The 24,923-nt window shown below is 30.7% G+C and overlaps 3 protein-coding genes and 1 non-coding gene across 7 annotated transcripts; 2 read left to right on the forward strand and 2 right to left on the reverse strand.

The window, feature by feature from the left end:
* Positions 1 to 8,239: 8,239 nt before the first annotated feature.
* Positions 8,240 to 14,353, reverse strand: LOC110627050 (L-Ala-D/L-amino acid epimerase). Of its 4 annotated transcripts, none has more exons than XM_021773286.2 (7): positions 13,676 to 14,353; positions 12,748 to 12,858; positions 12,345 to 12,561; positions 11,169 to 11,502; positions 10,921 to 10,982; positions 10,385 to 10,457; positions 8,240 to 8,558 (listed from the first exon to the last, which is right to left on the reverse strand). In XM_021773286.2, coding segments are annotated over exons 1-7 (1,275 nt in total). In that variant the 5' UTR covers positions 14,153 to 14,353; the 3' UTR covers positions 8,240 to 8,557. The 4 variants fall into 4 exon arrangements, with proteins under 4 accessions (XP_021628978.1, XP_021628986.1, XP_021628994.1 ...); XM_021773294.2 differs by having other exon boundaries at positions 8,240 to 8,581; XM_021773302.2 differs by lacking the exon at positions 12,748 to 12,858.
* A 1,392-nt stretch (positions 14,354 to 15,745) lies between these two features.
* Positions 15,746 to 15,826, forward strand: TRNAL-CAG. Its single transcript has one exon. It is a non-coding gene; the product is annotated as a tRNA-Leu (tRNA).
* Positions 15,827 to 19,008: 3,182 nt separating this feature from the next.
* LOC110625188 (putative disease resistance RPP13-like protein 2) lies at positions 19,009 to 20,233 on the forward strand. Its single transcript, XM_021770763.1, has 2 exons — positions 19,009 to 19,501; positions 19,689 to 20,233. The coding sequence occupies exons 1-2, from the start codon at positions 19,009 to 19,011 to the stop codon at positions 20,231 to 20,233; spliced, it is 1,038 nt and encodes a 345-aa protein (XP_021626455.1).
* A 105-nt stretch (positions 20,234 to 20,338) lies between these two features.
* LOC110629912 lies at positions 20,339 to 21,240 on the reverse strand. The gene is made up of 2 exons (XM_021777125.2): positions 20,780 to 21,240; positions 20,339 to 20,692 (listed from the first exon to the last, which is right to left on the reverse strand). Exons 1-2 carry the CDS (start codon positions 21,015 to 21,017, stop codon positions 20,508 to 20,510), a joined length of 423 nt encoding a protein of 140 aa, XP_021632817.1. The 5' UTR covers positions 21,018 to 21,240; the 3' UTR covers positions 20,339 to 20,507.
* Positions 21,241 to 24,923: the final 3,683 nt, after the last annotated feature.

Below are 24,923 nucleotides of genomic sequence, written 5' to 3' on the forward strand. Positions count from 1 at the left end.
ATGGAAGACATGTTGCAGCTGCTGGTTCAACATTTTCTGCCCCAGCACCGTGACAGATAGCGATTTGCCCAGTGATTTGCCCAGTGCTTGCCCAAGTCACTGGTCAAATCACTCACAGGCTAGGAAGTCCCTTTCCCTTTTCTCCTTCATTTATCTATATATATATTCAAACATTGAGGACAATATTTGGGATAGGTGTGGGGGTACTGGAGAGTATTTATTCACTGATCACACCATCTTTTGATTTCTATTTGTTTCTTTTTGTTTCTTTGTGTTTCTTTTTGCATTATTCTTACCCTTTTTGCACACACCAGAATTTTTTTTCACTTTTTGCACACACACACAGAATTTTGTCTTAGCTTTTGCTCTACTCAACATAGATAACAAGGTTAAAAGAGTCTCCTTATCTCATGACCCCATTGATTTGCCACCCCTTTAAGCCTAAATTGAATCACTCACAGTATGTTACCTTCACTTAGGGAGTTTTTCTCTTGAATTGAATCCTTAAATGTGCTAAGGTCAAGAGAAATAAAAATACAAATGCATGCAAACATAAAGCTAGTGTAACTCCCTATGAGTTGATTTGCCCAAACTATCATAAAAAATCAGCACAAAGCACAAATCATAAACCTGTTCCAATGGTCTAAAACTATGAACTGTGCCTAAAAGCCACTTGGAGAAGTTACTGACTGAGTAACCGGGGGTGTATCACCCATGTACACAATCGCGTAAAAAGGTCAGTAATTTTTTCAAGCAAATAAGTTTCGATGGTCTAGACTATGAACAAAGCTAGTAGCCACTTGAACAAGTGACTAACTGAGTAACCGGGGGTGTATCACCCATGTACACAATCGCGTAAAAAGGTTAGTGACTTTTTCAGGCAAGGATAAGAATAAGTGCTGCTAAAAATAAAAATAAAAATAAAAAGAAAGAGAGAAGAAAATGGGCAAATCACTCCTAGGGGTTGCATTAAAACTAACATAAAGGAATAAGCATGATTGAACCAAAAACCTTTCTCTTGACCATGGTAGGTGAAAGGAAACAAGGAAAGGAGAGGATGACCTTAGTGCATGTACTCTATACTGTGATACTTCAATTTAGGAGTCTAGGGGGGCTGATTAAGTGGAACTTAGGCTCTAAGGAAAAAGGGGGCTTGATTGGCTAAGTTATTTGTTGCTTGAGGACAAGCAAGAAGCTAGGTGTGGGGTATTTGATCAAGCATAATTTAGCCACATTTTTATCATAATTATTATTGCTTATTTACACATTTTTTAGTTTAATTTATGGTTTTTATCTTATTTTTACAGAAAAGGAAGAAATTGCAAAATTGGAGAAAAAGTGCAGAAAATTTACAAAAGGGTGATTTGCCCAGTGATTTGCCCAAAAATCTGCTCCAGTCACTGCCCAGATCAAAGCTAAAGCAGAAACCCGGAGACAACAGACAGCAGTGATATGGGCAGTGATTTGCCCAAGAAACTCGAAGATCACTGGCCAAATCACTCGTAGAAGACATAGAGTACTGACTCACAGAAAAGCGATCTGCCCAGTGATTTGCCCAATCACTTGAGGAAACTGGTCAAAGCACCGGGCAAATCACTCTGACAGCAGAAAATTACAACAGAGCGGGAAAATGGGCAGCAAACAGAAATCCGAATTTTCAGAAGTCCAAATCCAATCCAATCACTTCCAACACAAATCCAAGAGCCACGAAAGAGCTTCTCATCCAAGGAAATCCAATTGCAATTAAATTCAACATCAAAAGAGGAGTCCAACACCAAATCAAAAAGGGATTTCAAAACCCTAGAGAATTCTTCAGCTATAAAAGGGGAGTCTCAAAACCAGCAAAGGCATCTTCTGATCAGGAACTCAGCACCTTCTCCCTCGCCAGAAACTCTTCAGCTGTTCTTTCTTTTTCTTTCTTTTCATCTTTTGTGTATTTTAGTCACCATGAGTGGCTAAACTCATTATTTTCTAGTTGAAGTTGAGAATATTCAGATTTGTGATGAATTGGGAGGTTTAATACTCCATTGTTGAACTCTTGTTTGTTTCAATATTTATGCAATCTGATCTTTTCTATAAATATTACTTTGCTTTTAGAATCAATAAGGGCCCATTGCTTTTAATTTGCTTAAGTAATATTGTTTGAATGATTTAGGTCCGTAATTGCTTAGGTTGTTCAAATACACATTTAATCAGGTTGCATAATCTAAACTTGACCACGCGGTTGGCAAGGATAGAATTGGGTTTCTCTAAGTCTTAATGCAATCAACAGTTGTTCGATGCTATAATGCCCCAAGGACGTTCCTTGGCAACTTGTTGATTAGTGTTTGATTAGCGAACGTTTCCTAATCAAACTAGAACTAAGGAGGAATTTGGATTGTGAGAAGCGTCTTCCACAACCAAAACTAATTTATTGAAATCAAATAGGAGTCTTTAATAATCAATGATCAATTCTGAACAAACTGAATTAGACTCACACTTCAGCTAGAATCTCTTTCTCATTGGAATTCCTTTTCAATTAAATTATTGTTCTCTTTTGCTTTTAGATTTTAACTCATCAAAACAAACCCCCATCTTTTACTTATTTGTTATTACTGGCCTTAGTCATTATTAGGAAGATACTTGGTGTCAATTCCCTGTGGTTCGACCCTATTGCCACTATCTACAAATTTATTTGTTGATTGATAATAGGTTATTTTTTACGGCTTCGACAACCGCCTATCACTGACTAAAATCAAACTAAATCAAAATAATTAAAAAATTTAAAATAAAAATAAAACTAAACGAAAAAAAATTTCAAATTAATTTAATTCAATTAAACTGCATTCTGATTACCTACCTACTAAAACTCTTACTAATTAAAGCTTGTTTAATATATTAATTTAATATTAAATACAATAATTTGGACAATTTAGCCACAGAGTTAAATCTAATCCATTTTTTTAATATAGTATTGAAGTGATCCTGATATTAATATAAACCATCCCATGAATGTTTACAGGTAAATTATTAAATTTATCCTTAAATTATATAATAAAAATAAAAAAAGGTTAAATTCCATTTTCAGTTTATATTTATTTTTAAACTATCATTAAAAAAAACTCAAATACAATTATTACTTTTTAGAATTTTGAAGTATAAGTTACCATCTATTTAATTTATTTGTATTATTTAAATTTATTTGAGAAAAATAAAATTTAATGTTTTTAATTTATTTATAATTTAAAGATAAATTCAACCTTTTTAACTAATATTTACACTTGCAAACTTTAAACTTCACATTCAGCTTACATTTTTTTATCAGAAAAAATAAAAAAAATGAGAAAATATTAGAGTGCTTGAAATCATTATGTGGGTCTTTACAAATCATGAGATATTCACCTTTAATCCTCATGCTCTGAATGTTCACCGTCATTTTTTTTAATCTATTTTATAGGGCATTTTATTATAAGTTTAATATTATTATTTAAAATTATTTCTTGTTTTTAAAATTATTTCTCAAATAATTTAAAAAGTGATATGAAAAATTATAATTGTAATTTTCTTTAAAATATATAGTTTTTTCTGTTTTATTTTTTAATATATATTACTATTAGCATAAAAACACATAAGAATGTAATTCCATTCCACATCAAATTATAAAATTATAAATTAATATGTTAAAAAGCTTATTATCATTTTAAGAATTTAATATTGAATTTGAAAATTATTAGACGAATATTTATTAAAAATAATTATGATTAATTTTAATTAGTCAACAATTCCATGAAATGAGAATAACATATCAAAATGTATTAATATTTAATTTAATTATTTTTAAAAATCAATTTTCTCAAAAGAATTATTTATTTATTTATTTTTATTTTTGAGGACCTAGTAATTATTAGATTCAACAATTTCTGCACATTATACTATAGTTGGTCATGCACACAATAACTTTTCCCACTTTCCTTAATGATTAGACGTTTATCTTTTGGTAATCAAAATCTAAAAACATTCAAATTATTAAATTAAGTAATAGAATTACTATTTGATTTCTAGATTTTAAATAAATTTAATAATTGATTTTTATTTCAAAATTATTTTATTAAAATATTTTTATATTTTATACAATTAAATTATAATTATTCTAAAAAAAATTGATAATGCTTTGATCCTTCCTTCGAATAATGAATTTATAAAACAATAAAAAAACACCATCAGATAATTTAATAGACAAAATCTTCAATATCTAAATCAATAAGAGATTTAAGGTAAATTTAGATAAAAAAAATTAGATAGATTATATATCTAAAAATTATCTCTTTAAATAGTTTGTCAGTAGTTTTATCTTGATAGGATTTTAATTCTGTGATTGAGTCTAGTAAGACAAAGAATTCTTCTTTTTAGGATTTTAGTCTGGAATGGGTCTCGAAGGCCTATATATTCTGAAATAGATCATAGAGAGGCCTATTAAAGTTTCTAGGTCTTTAATGATTCCTGTATTAGTATCATTGGTCCTCCATTTATCCATAAATCTTTAGGTTCAGGAAACCTTCTCTGCCTTCTCTTCCTTCTTCTTCTTTTTCTTCCTCTTATTTTGTTGCTTTTAAAGGATACTACGTTAGAAAAATGAAGGGTCATTCCCTTACTCTCATGTAAAGAGGTGTGTGTGGGGCTCATTTGTCCAACACCAACCCTCAACTCTCCTCCTTCTCTCTAGCTTTTGCGTTCTCTCTCTAAAGAATAGGCTTCTCCGATCACTATATTTTGAAACTTTTTTTTCATACTCTTTTTTCAAGGTACTTTTCTTAAATTTATTTCTGAGTTTTACTTGTAGTTTTTTCTTCTTGGTTGTTTTCGACCTTTGGAGTTTTGTGCTACTTAGAAATTTCTGGTTTTTCGGCCTTTGGCTATGGTTTTCAGTCTCCAATGATGGTTTTTTACTTTTGGATACAGTTTTCGACCTTCGACCCTTGTTTTCAGTCTTTGACGATGGTTTTTGGCCTCTAGCTATAGCTTTTTGGCCTCCGACTATGATTTTCGGCCTCCGATTTCCAGTTTTCAATTTTTGGTTTTCAACTTCCGATTTTGGCTTCTAGTTTTCAGCTTCCGATTTTCAACCAGTTGGGTTTTTGGACAATTCGCCAGTTGGGTTTTCAGCCAAGAGCGTTCTACCCAGGAGATTTTTCGGCCATTTGGGTTTTCAACTAGTACAATGGATTTCTCTTTGTCGGACTTGGTGGAAGATGAAGAGTTTACTAGAGCCCGTCAGTTAGAAACAGTAGCGACAGAGGTTTTTCCTGCTACAACCTCATCTGACTTGCCTTATGCTCCTCGCCTCTCAGCTACTGGGTTGGTATCTACGGTCAGCTAAGAAGATATTGCATATATAGCACTAATCTTCCGTATTCCAAAGATGTTTAAGGGATACCTGTTAGTGTATTTGCCCTAAGACATTATCTTGAATCTTTTACATGTCATTTAGTTTATTTGTTATCATTATTATTTGTTTGTATGTTGCATAATAATGATTAACATCCCTGATTACTCATTATTATCATTATTATAATGATAATAATAAAATATGACTAATATGATTATTGATTGATAATCATGAGATGATTATGTATATGTTGATATAAATCAATAATCATAGATATTTGTTAGAGAACAAAGTATTTGATAGATTCACTTTGAGATCACTGCATAGGTTATTGTCATAAGTGAATCTCAAGATAGTTATGTTTTAATGCTTTGACTTGATATTGTCATAGTTTCCAACATAAGGACTTTTGTGTTTTGACATAACTAAACATTATCTTCAATCAAATAATTATAAAGTTTATGGTTGAATATAATAGAAATTATGTAGATGATATTGAACAATCAAGATAAAATTTGTCCCTCTCTTTAAGAGATATATCTTCTAGGCCCCTCGATAAGTGAGACTGAGGAATGTATGGCCGTACTCAAATGAATTGATAATGTAATCAATATCATTTGATTTTATCAGTCTGCTTAAAGATCGAGAAATCATAAGTTTGAACATTATAAGTTTGAACATTATAAGTTTGACATTAACTATGACTTTTATTCAAACTAGATATCTTATGACAAAGAGATTAATACATGTTCTATTTATTAGGTTTTATCGGACTATCGATCCTCATATTAATTGGGTAGTCATAATGTCTTACTAGAGGCCACATTTATGGGCTTTATTGGACTGATCCTATTACCAATTAATGTGAGCCTATTGGGTCACACAAAAAAAAAGTCATTGATATGCTATGTTATATTAATAGGTTAAGAGCTCGTTAGTATAATTAATAATAATAAAAATATTATTATTACTAATATTTATGATTGTAAGATAATAATATTTAAAAAATCTTCAATTTATCGGTAACTGTTACATATAAAAGATTTTTTCTTTTTTCTTTTTTGAAAATGACTTATCATATGGATATATTAATATATGTGATATTGTGATAGTTGGATAGATCACAATGGCAAGTGTGCTTTTTTTTTAAATTACCATAAAACCTTTAAATTTTTAAAAAACTTACTATTTCATTCATATTTTAAAATTATTAAATTAAAAAATCTATATATTTTATAAACATTAAACTCTTTAATCCTTTTATAAAAAAAAATTAATTTGCTTTAGTGTTCACGAGAAAAATTAAATATTATGAATAATTTAAATTATATAAATTAAATTATATATATAATTAAAATGATAAAGATGAAATAAAATAAATATTTATGTGACTAAAGTTTTTTTAACAGAAATATTAAACATACTAAATAATTGAATTTTATAAAATATATGAATATTTTAATCAAGTAATTTTAAATAAATTTCCTAAAACTTCAAGAACTTAACAGTATATCACTTTTTTTTTTTTCAAAGCAAGCTTTCAACAAGCATAGAAATATGCTAGTTCTTGATGTGATGAAGCTCTCCCTTTATCCCTTCAGAGATATAAAGGAAATATAGAACCAATAGAACAAAAGAGATCAGAAACAAATTATTTATTTACCAAGAAAAGTACAAGGGCAATAGCTTTACTGATCTACATTGGATTCCAATTCCTCAATGCTAATTTCTATATTCAAGTTGGCCATGTCTTTTCTTTTAGAGAAGAGATAAAAGATTCTCATCTTTCCGGCCATTGGCATGCTCATGATTTAACAGTGTAGACCAAAAATTGCCCATGATTTTTAATTCAAATGGGAGTAAAACACGTATTACTAGGAAAAACACTAAATTTCTTTTTCATCCTTAAGTTATGTCAAAATTAAAATGTTACCCTATAACTTTAAAAATCAATAGTTTAATTTCTGTAATTTTTCATTCAATCAAATTAATACTAAATTTTACGTTAATTAATATCCTTAAAAATATATTATTTTTTACTTGATATTAAAAATATCTTATTTTTTACTTTATATTATGATAATATGAAATCTAGTGGGAAAATAGAATTTATATATATAATTACGTTTTTCTCTCTTATTCTTTTTTTTATTCTCTAGTGACGTCTAATTCTTTTTTTCTTTTTCTCTAGTGACGTATAATCGACACCCTACTACAATACTACCTGTTTCTGTCATGCAAAATCATACACACGGACTTACTTGTCTGTCCATCCTCATTAAGCGGCCATTTAATTCTCATCCAGCGACTCTATTTGTCACGCAAAACCATACACACGAGCGTACTTGCCTATCCATCCTCGTCAAGTGGCCATTTAATTCTCATCCAACGCCCGTACTGATAGAGTCACAATATAACTAAACATGTCCCGTCAAACCATTTAAACTCCTTTTTGGCAAGTCAGAACCTATGATCAATCCAACCTGCCTTAATCACAGGTTGAACTGTGTGTTGGTAGATACTGCATAAATTGTTAGCATGAAGTGTTAGTAGACCAGCTCGCACAATGAGCTCTAATGGACTTGAGACCTGTCTCTTTTTTCTCTCTTTTTTCAGGACTCGGTCCAGCGGTCACCATATTATATCATTTGATTTAAAAAGATAAATAATTTAATTTCTATATTTTAACTTTATCAAAATGAGGGAAAAAATACAGTATTCTAAAATGTTGACCGAGGAACCTTCTTTTTGATCAAATCAAAATACAAAGACTAAACTATTGAGTTCAAAAATGGAGAACATATTTGTTAATTATTGATATAACTCGCAGAATGAAAAGGTTATTTACCCGTAAGAAATGAATGGCATGGGAGATGAAACAATTAACATAATTCACTTGTCAACACAAACAGCACAAACTAGACGTGTTTTGATTCCAGCATTTGCAATTACATGGTAAAATTCCGGGCAATGGCTGCAGAAATAACCTAAACTAAAATTGCTAGAGTAAATACTAAATAGTTCTGCTCATCTCACCAGCAATCCATAAGCTTGCGGACCCCTTCTGCTGATTTCTTCATTTGTTACAAGGCTTTAAGATGTTGATGGCCAACCACTCTTATTAACATCAAGGATTTTTCAGACACCATCTGTGAGAAGCTCTAAATCACCTCAGCGATCGAAATATTGATCTCTGCCAATAATGTAGCAGTATATCTTTGATTATCATGGAAGATGAGACATGAGAAAGTACAATGTTAAACAGATATTCAAAAGTTTAGCAAGAAAATTCAACAGTAAAACACATTCTGGAAGTAACATTTAGTTCCAAATTTATCAATCAAGGATTTGATTTTCTGCATGAAGCATAATCATAGAAAATAATAGACAGTTTCCATTTCCAAAAAAAAACTGGGTATTCTAAGCCAAAGGAAGCATGACTAAGCAAGTGACAGAAACTTCTACGAGCATCAAAGCATAAATTTTGAAATTATCATCTCCTTAGATCTTTCTTTCTCGCTAATTTACAGCTGTCGAACTAATACTTCTTAGGATTTCTCAAATGGTTTTCTGCTATCTAGTATTAACCAAAATTTGGAGCCTCGAGCAGCAAGGTATTAAGGAACATTTAAATTTTATAGGGAATGCAGGTACTAATAACTCTACATTTCACGAGTGAAAATAATAATGACCAAAGAAAGAAAACTCATGATTAATTGATTAAATAGTGCTTTGAAGCCTAGATCAAGGAGGAGGTAGAATTCAAGACCAACATAAAGTATGTGATTTTATCTATCCCTTTACATTCTTATTCATTTGAGCAATAGAGGATATTGTTTTCTCTAGTTTTAACTTTGATTTATCTGGAATATTAGTTAAGATGAGATCTTGTGCCATTTTTCAGAGAGGCTTGCACTCTGTTAAGAAGCCACATGACTTTGTTGTGTAGTCATACGTCAAATGAGCTTGAGGGTCACCAACAATTAAGTAATTGATTCCCCACAGACTCAGGTAGCAAAATCTTCTCTGAAATTAGGCAGAAAAACTTCACAGTCAAACAGAACACTCTATAATGGAGACTGGAAATCACTGAAAAAAAAAAGCATTGGAGGAGGTAACCAAGAATCTAAATGCGTTACTGAAGGACCAGCTTGACCAAGTGATTCTCAAATAAATTAAACCAAAATGCCTAAGAGCTTATTACAAATGGTTAAGTGTTACTCAGACGATTACTTCTCCACTGTCATAGGCTAGTTATCTCCATGATACAAAGTAGTGAATTTTGCCCAGCAATAAAGGTCAGCACTTCAATAGCATAATAAAATTTGTAATTTTTCTGTTATTTTATTTGACCCTAGCATAGTTCAGCGTTGTATCCTTGCCTTATAAGTTTCACTAATGACATATAATCATCCATACCATCTCGTAATATGATGAGCTAGAAATACTGAACCAAAGACATTGGCATTTAGTTTTGTAAATTTGCCTAAAGAAATCAATTTTTTTGGAACTTCTACCTCCTAACAGGCTTGAGGAAATTTCCTAGGAGTTGCCATACAACGCAACTTCCCCAATGCTTGACAGCCTTGCATCCGAGGGAAATTTAAAGTAAAATAACACTTATAGGAAAAGCAATCCGAATGAAGAGAAGTCGAGAAATGTGATCCAATTATGGTGCTATACTCATTAGGGATTTTCCTTAATTTCCATTACCATTTTTCTTATCATTCCATTTAAAGTTTTTGTAGGTTTTTGCCATCTGGGAAATTATCTAGGCACCATTCCCTTTCAGGAAGAAGAAAATTTTCAATTCTGATGTGTGAGATTTAGTTGATAAACAGAGCTTGCTTTCAAGGGAACTAGGAGATGAGCATAAGAAATATCCATTATTTTGACATAATATTTACCGTCATGCTTATACTCAAGTTAAAACAGATACCAATATTCTAAACATCATAATGATAGGGCTCATTAGTTTTGTGCCAGTGAAATTGAATTGGAAGATTATATGAAACTCACCATACAATATTGTCCCAGTGAAGGAAACCAGCATGGCCTCTAGCATTTGTAAATTTGTATACAGCACCCAGTACTAGTGAAAGGGAAAAAAGTAAGAACCATAAATATTTCAGATTTAAAGCCATAAAAAGTAGAGATATCTATTAGTGAAAATTCACAACAGAGAGATGAGGGAAAAAAATAAAAATAAAATAAAATAAAAATAGACACACAGATTAATGTGGTTCAATAAGTGTTTATGCCCATTGACAATTGACTTTTACTGAGGGGACAAAAATTCAAGTATACAACTTCTTTTACAGATATTCTAGAGTTATTCTTTAAATAAGTAGGACTAAGAAAACCTGTAATTACAAAATGACCCGCTAAAGGTCCTCCCTCTGTCCTCATGGAACCCACTCTCCTTTACTAGGGTCCTTTAGTGAATAGTATTTTCTCCAACAAATATGAGCCACAAACACTCAACAATGCCAAACTACCTTATGTATAGAAACTGAAACATTACACGGTATATTATATAGAGTTAGGCTTAATACCTTCATAACCGCCAAGAACAGGATCTTCTGATAGCAAAAGGGGTGTATCCAGGTCAATAAACCTACAAGGGGCATTTGAAATGAAAAATTAAAGAAAAGGAGTACTATATGCTTGAAACTTAAACAACAAATTTTTCATGAAGATAATAACAAATATACATGTCAACTCACAAAAAAAAAAAAGTAAAAGCTAATTATGTATGTTTGAAATTTGTATCACCATATAATTATAAATTCAATGCACTTACTTAAAACACCCAAGGCCAGCAGCAAGGTGACCTGCAAAGCCCATGGCCAACCTAGTCTCAACCATACCACCAATCATTAGATCCAAACCCGATGCCCTGGCTACCTCAATAATTTCAAGTGCCCCAACTACTCCTACTTTGGCAAGCTTGATGTTAATGACATCTGCAAGATTTCCTTCTGCTATTCTTCTCACATCAGCTAAACTTCGACAGCTTTCATCAGCTGCAACAGATACCTTGTATTTGCTTTTTGCAATATTAGTAACATGGCCAAGGCCTTCCCAGTCATCTCTATGAACTGGTTGCTCAAAGAGAATAGGAGTAACCTGCATTTCTGTGGGAAGAGAATGATGGTTCAAGTTGGTTTCGCAGGCCAAAGTAATGTAAAGACAATAGAACAAAAGAGAAAATAAACAAAGTTCCGATTGTGTTTTTCTCAAATTCAATAATCATATAATATCTACCAAAGTACCTTGAGAAGTTAGGTATGCATAGTAGAATTGTTAATCCTATTAGGATTTGGAATCCTAAACAAGAAAACACTAAACCAATACTAGTTAGGAATTGCGAATCCATATAGAATTCCTAGATAACAACTGCCTATATTTCCTCCCAAAATAGGTAGCCCTAAATACCCATAAAATCCAGCATCAAAAAATTATTATTCTTATTCTTATTCTTATTATTATTACTATTATTATTATTATTATTATTATTATTATTATTATTATTATTATTATTATTATTATTATTATTATTATTATTATTATTTTGCATTGGTTAAATATGGAGGAAGAGAGAAAGAAAAAGCATTTCCACAAGTGAAGAATTCTCCACTATGCTTAGATGCTAAAGCTGGTAAAAAGAAGTGAAAATAATTTCAGAGTAAATGGGTTAAGTGTGCATGACTATGCATTTGGTTAGAAATACAAGCACACAGCCAGATTTGTAAGTTTGTTAATGGGCCCTATTGGCCAAATCCCAGATTGCAGGAAACCAGCATTTCCAACTCACTGCTGTGTTTCCCATACATCTGATGCAGCAAAAACTGCACTTGGACACATCATTCCAAAGAGCTCTTTGTGTGTTTATAAATCAAGAAAGAGATACCAGGATAATGTACATGCCAATAACTACTCTTTCTACATTTAGATAGTTCCTGAGGTTATAATTTACCATGTAATCTTTCAAGAACTTCAACAGCCTCCTTGGGTTTGTATCCCTCATTAGCATCCAGGATAAAGCAGCATTCAGGATGGGCTACACGTATGGCCTGCAGAACTTCAATGTCCACGTTGAGGTTCTTTCCCACCTTGAGTTTCAAAGTTTTGAATCCTTGTTTGCGATACTTTGAAGCCAATTCAGCAGCCTCAGCCGGTGATACAATGGGAATCTGCATGTGTAATTAGGATAAGCCTACTGTCAAGGGTAAAACTTTTAACTTATTTAACCTGTAAGTATATGTTTCTTATGTATGAAAGAATATTGTTAATTGCAAAAGCCACCAATGGCACTGAGGATTTTTCAGGAACAGGATGTATGATAAACCACATTAAGAATCACTACCACCGCACTGAACTGTTATATCAGTAGTTATGCTATCTGAAACTCCACCAAATAGTCTCCATAATGGTATGCCAATGCTATTAGCCGCTGCATCAATCAATGCCATCTCAACTCCTGCCCTAACCTATAAGTGCCAAAAGAAGTACTAGGAAATGAAATTCCTATTCATATACAAAAATGAGAATCAAACACAATAAATTTCCATCAGAATACAGTGGCACACAAGCTTTACATATCCACAACCTCAGCATACAGCTATTTCAGCGACAACAGAAATTGTTCTCCAACAGCAAGAGGGTTGCAATATATCACCAGAAACACAACTAAATAGATCAAGAGTATATGTTTCTACATTCGTAATGGGCGTGCAGCAATTGTTGACATCAAGTCAAAAATCACATTATTCAATTTGGAACAATTCATTTTGCAAGAAAATAATTCAAATAAATTCTTGCACAATCATGCATGATTTCTAATTCTTTTTAAAATAAGAATGTTTTAAAGTTGAACAAAAAAAATAGAATTCTTTCATTCCAAACAAGAGAATTGACAAAAATCAAGAATTGAATTCTTGTTAAATTCTTAATTCCAACCAGGGATATATTAGAAAACTGGCCTCAGTTTGGAGCTTAAACTGAATTAATTTGCATATTTATCATTTTCTTCTCGCCACAGCCATAATAAACTGAGATAATGTATTTAATAACTCAATCTCTCAAATGAGAGAAGAGAGAGTAATAAGTTTTAAATCTCATATTTACTTCTATTTTGGATTATATGGCATGGGATTTCATGTTTTCTCAATCAGGGACGTTCACTTCAAAATTCAAGCAATACATAAAACAACCGATCACTGACTAACAAAAGCACGGCAACTGAATACAAAATTTCAAAACAAATCCCGAACACCAAAAGCAGCCACAGAACTCAATTCTACTTACAGATGCAAACTGATGCCCTGGAAGGATTCCTCCAATCTTCTCCAAAAGCGAGCCTAAGGTCATCGGTGGACAGCTCCTCAACAACTCACAAGCCTCTCCAGCCTTTGCCATAGCTGTAGGCTGATCCTCTGCAGTAACAAACGGCAATATCGGGGCCTCACCCCATCCCACACACCCATTACTCAATTCAATCCTAATAGCCACATTCTCTACTTTATCCAGCCTAGACGAGGCTATTGTAAACGGAGCTATCAAGGGCACATTCAGTGGCCTATTTTCTGCTCTCTCCACATGCACTGTCAAAGTTTCCATCAGGTCCCTAAACCCAAAGCTTGTTGCTGTGTTGGAAGTTGCTGAAGCCATTGATTTGGTTGTATAGAGCTTGCAAATGGGTCTTGTTAGTTTGGAATTTTTTGGAGTCTTGAAATATTTTAGGTGGGTTTGCATGGGAAAATGGAAGGACCCAGTTGAAAGCATTTTGTGGGATTTGGGATTTTAGGGATTTGGTTGATGGGATTTGGAGAATGGAGAGGTTTCGATCGAGTTGCAATTGCGAAGGAGAGAAGTATAGGAACTCCCATTGCTAAATTGAAACAGTGAGGAGCGTTGATCGGAGAACTGTACGGATGGCTTACTATTTTAATTCAACATGTCGATATTTTTTGCTGCCCTGCTTTTGTTCCTTCCTATGGTGTGTGGCATTTGTCGTTATATTCTTTTGAAAATTATTATTTAGTCCTTCTAGAATTAAATAACTGAGTAATTAACCCTTAATTTTAAAAAATCAATCAAATAAAAATTTCAAATATTTACATTCATTCACATTTATATTTAACATTTTTTAAATTTTTAAATAATAAATTAAACAATTTTGCATATAAATAATAAATTAAATTAGTTAAAATATATGTTAAAAATCTCTATTTACTAATTATAATATATAGTTATTTTATATTATTCATAATTATTTCATATACATATTTCATTGATGAATTTCTCTACCTTTGACAAAAAATTGCAAGTATATATATATTACTAAAATTGATTTTTTATTAATTTATATCCTATTAATATAAACTTTTTGGATATGGATATAATGTGTACGTACCTAAAACGAAACTTTAATATGATTGATCAATTTGTCTGGTTATAAGTGTATCTGTTTTTCAGATTCTATTCCTCCAATTCTCGATTTTCATTTTAAAAAAAAAAAATTAATCAATTTGTAAGAAAGAAAACGTGAAAAGTTTAGAGTCTACTACAGTTATTTCGACATTTAAATTAATAAACTAAAGAAAATAGCGAATTTAAAATTTTTTTTAGAATTTAAGAGTAATTGTATAAGAATTATACACCTTTTATCTCCCTGATCATTAGTTTTTATTTTATAAAAAAATAGAGTTAATTATAATAATTTTTTAAAAATTTTACTGTACTAATAATTAATAAATAAATTTACCATTAATTGTCGAGAATTCTGTGATTTTAGATGTAATGAAAATCTGCTGAATTGTTCTGGTAATTATACACCTTTATCTCTTTAATCATTAGTTTTTATTTTATAAAAAAATAGAGTTAATTATAATAATTTTTTAAAAATTTTACAGTACTAATAATTAATAAATAAATTTACCATTAATTGTCGAGAATTTTGTGATTTTAGATGTAATGAAAATCTGCTGAATTGTTCTGGTAATTTTATTTTATTAACAATAATATTTTAAGTTCTTTCACAGCAAATAACACATGTAGCTAAAAATCTATAATTGTATGGTATTTTTTTTATCATAAAAACTAACCCTCTATTTATTTGAAAAAATAATCCTATAAAATATTTTATAGAAAAAAAATATTTTTCATTATTTTATTATAATATTTAAAAAATAAAGAAATTAGTAAATTTACATATGGTAATCTTAAATTTAAATTAAATATTTTTAAAGTAAAGAGTAGGATTGAAAAATTATGAAGTACAAAGTTTTTTTTAGTTAATTACCCGGTTTTGAGTACTAAGAATCATTAAGTAATTTTTTCTCAAACATTATTTTAAGTGAACGAAAAATCAATCAAGTCAAGATGGCCGAGTTGGTCTAAGGCGCCAGTTTCAGGTACTGGTCCGAAAGGGCATGGGTTCGAATCCCATTCTTGACAATTTTCTTTTTTTAATTTTTAAATACGAAATCATTATCTTCATTAAATTTAGATTAATAGGTCTAATTTTTTTATTTTCTTCAATGGATAATCTTGGAATTTTTTTTAAAATTCAAGTTTTCATAAATGAAGATCATGTAATTTACTGTTATAATTCAGCAAAGAATTTGATAAAAAAAATTAAAGCAAATGGGTTGCTCTAAGATGGGTCCTAAAGAAAATATTCATTACTCTTCCATTTGAAATTTAAAAAAAAAAAGGAATTTAATTGATTTCTTGATTCAAAAATTTATTTATATTCATTTTTAAAAAAAATAAATCATAACAAGGGAAAGGTAAAAAACATTAACAAAAAGACTTGGAATATATGGAGCTTAACCATCTGATAATCCCAAGCCACATGAATATCAATATCAGAATCAGAATTGAATTAAACAGCAGACAAGGAAAGAAATCTCAGAAATTTCAGCTTGGAGAAGATCTTCTACATTGCAATTCATGAGCTTTAAGCTTTGGCAAACTATGAGAATCAATATCAGAAAATGAAGAATATGAAGCATACACTTTCTTCTTTGATCCACAGCAAATCCTGTAGTTTCTACAGGCAAATTTTGCAGCTTTCCAGCAGATCTTGCATGGCAGCTTGATGCAGCAGCAAGCAATGCAAAGAGGACAACAAACACAGAATAAACAAGCACTGCAAGTAAATTCCACAACTTTATAGTAGGAATCTGAATCTTGATCCTTTGACAAAGAGGAAGAAGAGGAACTTGAACAACGCCTTGTCTCCATTCTGTCATGTCCTTTTGCTGAAGAAATTTATATTTGCTTCGTCTCCAAGGATTAATGGTGGGATAACTTCAAAAGGGGATTTGTTGGGTGGTGTCTTTTTCAAGCAAGATGAAGGATGCAGGATGTTGTAGTTATAGCCATGATCATTGCATAGCCATCTTCCCAAGAAAGTTTTAGTGCCCGTCTGAAATTGAGTTTGAAAGTCATAAAAGTACTTTTTTCTTTTAAATATTATTTTAAATACGGTTAAAAAAATAGTTTGAAAATAATTATTTTGTTATTTTAATATTTTTATAATTAAATTATGTTAAAGATAAATTTAAATTATTTTTTAAATATTTTTAAATAATATTTTATTCTTTGAGTATTCGATCAATTCAAATCAAAATTAAATCAAATTAAATAAATTAAAAATTTAATCAAATTAAATCACCCGATTTAATGGATTTATTTAAATTTTTAATAAATTTTTTATTTTTTATACTTTATTTTTAATATTTTAAAATTTAATTAAAATATTTTAATTTTAATAATATTTAATCTATATATTATTAAAAATAATATATTATTATAACTATTAATTTAATTTAATTTTTTTATTAAAATCAAATTGAATTAAAATAACTAAAATTTTTTAAATTAAAAATTAAATTAAAATTTATCGCCGCTACTTTATCATATGCTTTCTTCTCTACTTTCTTTTCTTATCAACTTGGAACCTAAAGTAGGAATATGCCTTGGTCCACATGCTCAGAATCTTTATACGCAGTGGTGAGGTCAAGTATTTTATTGAAGGTGGACAAAACAAAAAAATAAATTCTATTAAAATTATTTTTTATCTTCTTTTTATTTTTTTAGCTATATTTTATTTATTTTTTTATTTTTTTAAAAAAGTATTATTATTTTCTTTACCGAGTGTTAACTTTTAATTATAAAAAATGTAATTTAAGGTGAGCATCCTTAATTACTAAAAGAGATAAAATTGTAATTATATAAATGAGTATTTATATTAATTTCAAAATTTAAGGCAGTCAATTATCTACCACATGTTTGTCTTACTTTCGCCTCTATTTACAAGAGCAGAAGGTGAGGGTGGAAAAAACCTTAATGAAATTTCACAAAGGAATGAAATTTTCCTTTCTTGATGGTGGTTATCGGCATAGATCTTAATTAAGGTTTGTAGGAAATTTCAGATCTAATTGTCAAACAGGACACAAAATTCATAGAAGTTTTATGAAGATTTGCAGGAGAAGATTCCTGATCCAATTACGTCCATAAACTGAAGAGGAAATGAAGTGGACACCAGAAGAGATGTAGTTTCAATTTCCAAATAGCAAATTAAAATTGGCATTCAATGAGATGAAAAGAAAAGGTTTATGAAAAAACAAATAAATAAATAAAAATAGTAAAATTACTGTTATAGCCTTGACTGTATATATATATATACATATATATATTACGCGTATTTGAATATATATCTAGTGAAGAAATAAATAAAATCTTAGCTAAGTCATCGGAATAGAATATGCATTTTTTAATATCATAAAAAATATGATAAATTAAGGGCGAATATTAATCCGATTGAATCAAAAAATCGAATCCTGATTTAATTTAATTTTTTAATTTATTTTTTAATAAATCAATTCAATTACAATTATATTTTTAAAAAAATTCAGTTATTAAATTCAGTTTGATTAACTCAATGATAAAACCGAAGAAACTGAACAGACCGATTTAGGGGTATTAAAGTGCTGTCGTTTAGATATGTATATATATAGAAAACCCTGAACTATTTTCCTGCTAAGTTCCCTAAATTCTATATGATTTCTCTCCTACGGCCAGAGTCTCCTCATCTTCACGTTCTCAACTGGAATCCAGCTAAACTAGGGAATAGAAAAAGAGTCCCTCTTCGAAAAATTTTTTTTCTACAAATACATACAATAAATATATTAAAATTATAATTAAATCTACATAAATTCTATCCTTTAAATTCAACGGAATCCACTAGAAATTTAATAATTACTCCCACTGGATCCAATAGAAATTCAGGAAGGAAAAACCCTTACCCACCAGCAACACTTGAATTATGATCAGATTTTACTCTCTCATCTTGCAATACCTGTTCATCAGTTTGATCTGATAATCTCCACAATCATGAGTCTCTTATACCTCTTTCGTAAATCCAATGGTAGGGATTCAAGAGTTTTATGGTGAGATGCCCAGAGGAATAACTCCTCAAGCTCAAAGGATTCCAAGCTGCAGAATTCAACGAGACAGACACAAAGGTGAGACTTGTTCTTTAGCAGCTTTCAAATCTACTTATGAAAAGCTTCCTTATCATCTCAAATCCTGCTTAGATTACTGTTATATTGTTTCCAATAATTATTGCAATGGATAAAGTAGTTCGGCTTTTGTTGGCTCAAGATTTACCAGAAAAACCAGGGGAAATTATGCAGGATACAGCAGAAAACATTATTCAGGAATTAATTAGCTTAAGCATGCTTCAAGAACATTATATTAAAGGATACAGTGAAATACAAGGATCCAGATTCTATGAAAAATCATACCTTGTCAAAGTTGACGAGCAAGATTTCATATCTAAAGCTGCCAATTCGCCAGTCCATTCATTTATCAAAAACAATGGACACAGCACGCCATCTAACATCAAAAGCCTTCTACTTCGATCCTTGTTTGCCTCATCAAGGAATTCTGATGATCATTTTGGTGCGTTTTCACAGGTGTGTTTGCAAACTATATGTGGGTTGCAGTTCATCTTGGTATGTGATTTGCATGGTGCAGTGGAAAACTTACCTGATGAAGTGGGAGACTTGGTTCACCTCAAGTATTTACGCTTGAGCAGCTTATTCATCAGGAAGCTTCCACGTATAGTAGCTAATCTTCAAAAACTACAAACTTTGGACGTAAATTGTTCAATCCTGTTCCAGCTGCCTGTAGAAATTATGAATATTAAACAGCTTCGGCACCTTTTGTTGAGAGATATCCGCGGATATAGTTTTGGGATTAGAGTTCCAAGAGGGACTGGAAAATGCAAATCTTCACACTTGCACAGGCATCTGTTCTGGTGCTGGCATTGCTAGTGAACTGAGTAGCTTAACCCAGCTGCGACAACTTGATGTTCATGATGTTTCCGAGGATCATGCCGATGAGCTATTTGCATCCATCATAAAACTGGAAAACCTTGTTTCCCTATCATTAAATGCAGAACAAGCCAGCAGTGGCACACTTCTCCCCGAATTGGACTCATTTTCCCCTCCACCGCCGCATCTTCAAGAGCTTTTTATCCGTGGTGGCCTAGTTGAAATCCCCAGTTGGCTTCTCTCCATTGCAAACCTAAACACTCTAGAACTATGCCATTCTAATCTCCAGGAGAACCCATCTTCAGTTCTTCAATTTCTTCCCAAACTAAAACATCTTGTTCTATGGTATGCCTACAGCGCAAAGCTCATTGGTGCAGACTTTTGCGAGGCAGGTGGATTTCCAGAATTGGGAACTTTGACAATTGCTTCAAGTGAACTAGTGGAGTGGACTGAGATTGGTATTGGTGAATGGGGCTTTTCCATGTTTGAGGCGTCTTCAATTTTGGAATTGCCGTAAGTTGAGGTTTCTACCTGAAGGTTTACAGTACATATCTACGATTCAAGGCTTGTTTTTTACTCATTTGCATGGTGACCTTGAAAGGCGATTAAATGGTCAAGAAAATTACAAGAACAAGCATATTTCAAAATTTTCTCGGCGCAAGCCAATTTCCTGACAAATTGCGCTGGAAGAAGCAAGACTTATGATTTACTTGTTTGTTACTTTGATTCTCTAATGCTCCATCAATACAAAATATATATATATATATATATATTCAAATGCAAATTTCGCATCATCGCAATTCATCGGATTCAGAATCGAAATCCTCACTTGGAGATTTCCGCCTAACTTCTTCCATTAATTTGTCATCCTCATCATCTCCAATCCCTGACAATTTCCTCTTCAATATGGCTTCAAATATTGCTGGAATTGCCTCTTCATCCCCCTTGTAATACTTCTCTATCTGCCTCTTTAGCTCTGCAACACATCACATCTAACAAGTCAATAATTTACACAAATTTTAATAAGCCAAACAGAAACCAACTACAATTCTATTTGCTTAACCTTGGTTGCTCACGCCATCAACATCCTCAACGCCGCCATGACGCTTCTGCGTCGGATCAAAATTCTCTTCACGGGGTGAGTCGGACTCAGACGAGTAGAATCTGAGTGAACAACGAGTCCAGGAAACAAATAGAGATGACGATGGCATCAATGGGATAGGTCTTACATCGGAATTTAAATGTAGAATAAGATGATTGCGAATACGGCGTGAGAGATTTCTGAGAACAGCTATGTTCATCGCTTGCTGGCCTTTTCCTTTACCTCAGAGCTGAGGATTGAAGTTCGAGGGTTAGGGTTTATTACAATGTTAAGTTTTAGAGAAGACTCTGATCTGGTGGTGCCGCGGCGGTGGATAAGGAACAAACCCTAAGCCCAACTCTTTGTTAAAAATATTTGGCCTTTTTCTCTAGACCTGTCTCAGGCATTAGAAAACAAGCAACCTGGAGGTGAAGGGATAGAGAGCCCAAAACTGGATTTGGTTGGATGGATAAAGTATCCCACGAAAATTATCTCACCTAATTTGAATCCGACTCATATTATGAATACAAACCAATTATTACTATTTGAATATAAAAGTATTCTTTTATTAATAATTTTCATGTTACAATTAATATTTCTTAAAAAATTAAATTCTAATTTTTAAATGAAAATACAAAAAATTAAAAATACTATTATAAAATAAATATGTTATATTAAATTAATTATTTAGATAAATAAATAAACCACACCACTGAAGAAAGAATTAAAACATACTTTTTTTCCTCTATTCGAAGGCAAGGAAGAGATCATTCAGTAGAAGAAATTAAAACAAACCACACAACTGAAAAAAGAATTAGATCGACAAAAAACCCCTACTTCCTCCCATTTCTTCTCTCTTTTGCAATTGCTTGGCACCCTTTCTCTTCTTTTTCTCTTTTCTCCTTCCTATTCTTTTCACATCACAAAAAATATATTATATACTCTGTGAATGATTCTATCAAAGTTCTTTTGACAGATGCTTTGACTTGATTATAATTGAACATTTAAAATTTATTGTGAAGGTTTATGTAAAAATATATATTCTAAAAATAACAGTCTCATAAAAATTAATAATTTGTAATGAAATTTTTTAATTCAACAATATTATTGTTATTTCTATACTAAGGCAAGGAATAAAACGTACTTTTTTTTCTCTCTCTCTATTGGCTGGTAGAGAAAGTTTCTTTTTCTTTGAAATTTAGTTCCTCCTCTTTTAGATTCGCCGGTGCTTGTGCCTTTCAGAGGCTTCTCTTGTCCCTTTGGATAGGGAACCTCCCCTCCCCTTTTCGATTGTGGATTGTCCTTGTAGTCATTTCGAACCAGATGAGGAATCCTCTTTGCTCTTCCATAGCACTTTCCCTATTTAATTTGATCTAGTCTTGTTTTAGTTCTTCTAATTTTGAAGCTCTAGCATTCTAAAGGTTCCTTTGTGGGTTTTGGATGGAGCTCCAATTGGTAGTTGCAGGCTTTACTTCATTGTGTTATTCTGGAGTACCCATCTCTTTATATTGCTCTCTCTCCTTTGGCCATCAGCATTTTCAGATCAAAAACCGCACTCTGTAAAATTAGTATAACTTAAGGAAGCTCTTGCCGTATAATGAGTCGCCTTGTTAGATTGCCTTGTAACTCAAGAAATATTAAAACCCATTCTTTCTAGCAGCATCTCGGTATAATCCTTAATGATGGTTCCAAATTCAGAATAATAAACGCAAAATGTGATGTCGTTTTCATGTTCCTACATTTTGGTAGGAGAGTTAGGATTTGAGTTTAACTAAGCTTAAAGAAAACTTTGATGTTCTTTTAGCATCTAAATTTAGCATGTGCTTTACCTCCTCCTCCTAAAATTGATGATACCCATCACTTTTCTTTTACATATCACCAACTCCAAGTTTTACCAATATTATTTAAAAAAATTTTAATTAAAAATATATAAGAATAATTTTTTTTAAAAAAAATAAAGTTATTATTAACCATTAATATATATAAAAGATAAATTTATTACTACACTAATAGTTCAATGATTAATTTAATCTTATAATGAAAGAGTTTTGATTTTAAAATAAAATATTTTAATTTTTTAAAATCTAATATGGTCCAGAAAAATATAAATAATGGATGAAAATGAATGTAGACAAGATTTTGTTTGTTGTTGAAGAAAGAAGTAGGGACTAGCAAACCCATATTATTAAGAGAGAAGATTTTATTTTAGCTTATGAGCTCACCAAACTCTTTTCATTTAACTTTTCTACATCAATCACCTTCATGCTTATCCTAATTTTTTTTAAAAAAATAAAAACTAAAGCCTTCAATTGTGGAACTTATCTAATAAAATATTTTTTTTCAAATGATAATGACAAGCATCTATAAAATAATTTTTTTAGTTCGATTTGATTTTAATTAAAAAAATTAAAAAAATTTAAAATAAACCGATTAGTGATAATAATATATTATTTTTAATAATACAGAGAGATTAAATTATATTAAAATTAAAATATTTCAATTAAATTTTAAAATATTAAAAATAAAGTATAAAAAATAAAAAATTTATTAAAAATTTAAATTGATCAAATCGAATCAAATCAAATCGAATCAATTCAATTTGAATTTTAATCAAAATTGATTCGGTTTAATTTTTATAAATACTAAAATTTTAATTTTTAATTTATTTAATTCGGTTCGATTTTAAATTAAATCGAGTGAATACTGCAGTCATCTATTTGTTAGTTTGTATGTTTAATTGCTCTATTATATTGGTGGTTTGGTTTGTTTAATTTTCCTTTAATTTTTTTAAAATATTAAAATGCTTTTAAATATATATAAAATTTTAATCATCGATTATATTATAATTAATATTTATATCTTTTTATTTTTTTAAAAAATTAATTAAGAAATTTTTTTATAGGATAAACATTTAATAATAATTTTCCATTGAAAGAATCTCATACTATATAATAGATTTTAATAACTTTAAGCTTTTGATAATGCAAATCATATTGATTAAATATTCAATTAATTAGATTCTTTAAAGCTTTAGCAATTAATATATTAATTAAATTATAATAAAACAAAAAGAAAAGGGAATCGATGAAAGGTGGGAAAGGAATGGGGAAGACTTGAGATTAAAGAAAGAGAAGCCAAAAGCAACCAATCAGCTTTGTTTAGCATTTTAAAAAAAAAAAAAAAGTGGAAATCAGCATCTCTTCTTTATTTAATATATTTTATTAAAAAATATGAATAGTTTTCATGTCATTATTAATCATATTTTATAAAGTTTATATCATAACAAATTTTATATTTATGATAGCAAATATTTTCATTGTTATAAAAATAAATTTAATATATTTATGAAATAAATGAAAATAATTTAAAAATTATTACATCTATTATTATTTTTACTTTTTTTATAAAATATAAAAATTTTAGTTAAAATGTTACCGCGATTGACGCACTCCATGGCTTTTGTTCATGTTAAATGGAAAGGCTAATAGCTCTGAGGACAATATTCCTAATTGACGGCCACAGTGTTGATAAATTTGCTTTCAAAAAAAAAAATCATTAAAAAGTGGTATTTTTAGATCTAAGTTTTCTTAAATTTAATAATTTTAATATGGTATTTGATAATTTGATATTCAGAACGATAAGATTTTATAAGGGTTTTATAAACTTAGGAGAACTTAGTCCTAGAGGAGGGTATTTTCCCTCTTTTAAGACTAAACTGGGTTGGACTGGTCCAATCAAATGACTTAAATAGAGATACAGTCTGAAGAATGAACGGGTTGGACTCGACTTATTCGAGAGTTTAGGAGCCTCCGAATTGTGGGTTGCTACTGTCGGTTTGACCTCATGATGGGATGGAGAAGTCCGGCGATTATCGGCATTAGTTCAATAATATTATTATTTTAATAATAAATATATTTTTTTGTGAGAATAGAGTAAGAGTATCTTGAAGTTTGAACAGCCATATGATAACAGCTAAACATGGAGGCCGACTGCGAAAAGGATGCTTTAAGGCGAAGACAAAGTGTGGAGTTAAATAGAGACCAGCAGTAGCTCACATGATTACGAGTAATGGAGTTAAAGAGACTCGATTTCTAACCCTAATTTCGTCATCTGAATTATACCGGCA

Source organism: Manihot esculenta, chromosome 1 (genome assembly GCF_001659605.2).
Source record: "Manihot esculenta cultivar AM560-2 chromosome 1, M.esculenta_v8, whole genome shotgun sequence".
Classification (NCBI taxonomy): Eukaryota; Viridiplantae; Streptophyta; class Magnoliopsida; order Malpighiales; family Euphorbiaceae; genus Manihot; species Manihot esculenta.

What these genes read in the sequence shown, in the direction of transcription:
- LOC110629912 (XM_021777125.2), bottom strand. Translation starts at nt 21,017, where the DNA reads ATGAACATAGCTGTTCTCAGAAATCTCTCACGCCGTATTCGCAATCAT. An exon ending in TGATGGCGTGAGCAACCAAG is followed by an intron (nt 20,693 to 20,779) that starts GTTAAGCAAATA and finishes GATGTGTTGCAG; the next exon opens with AGCTAAAGAGGCAGATAGAG.
- LOC110625188 (XM_021770763.1), top strand. Translation starts at nt 19,009, where the DNA reads ATGGATAAAGTAGTTCGGCTTTTGTTGGCTCAAGATTTACCAGAAAAA. An exon ending in ATTCATCAGGAAGCTTCCAC is followed by an intron (nt 19,502 to 19,688) that starts GTATAGTAGCTA and finishes ACACTTGCACAG; the next exon opens with GCATCTGTTCTGGTGCTGGC.
- LOC110627050 (XM_021773278.1), bottom strand. Translation starts at nt 14,152, where the DNA reads ATGCTTTCAACTGGGTCCTTCCATTTTCCCATGCAAACCCACCTAAAA. An exon ending in CAGGGCATCAGTTTGCATCT is followed by an intron (nt 12,859 to 13,675) that starts GTAAGTAGAATT and finishes TGGCACTTATAG; the next exon opens with GTTAGGGCAGGAGTTGAGAT. An exon ending in GCATAACTACTGATATAACA is followed by an intron (nt 12,562 to 12,747) that starts GTTCAGTGCGGT and finishes TTACACATGCAG; the next exon opens with ATTCCCATTGTATCACCGGC.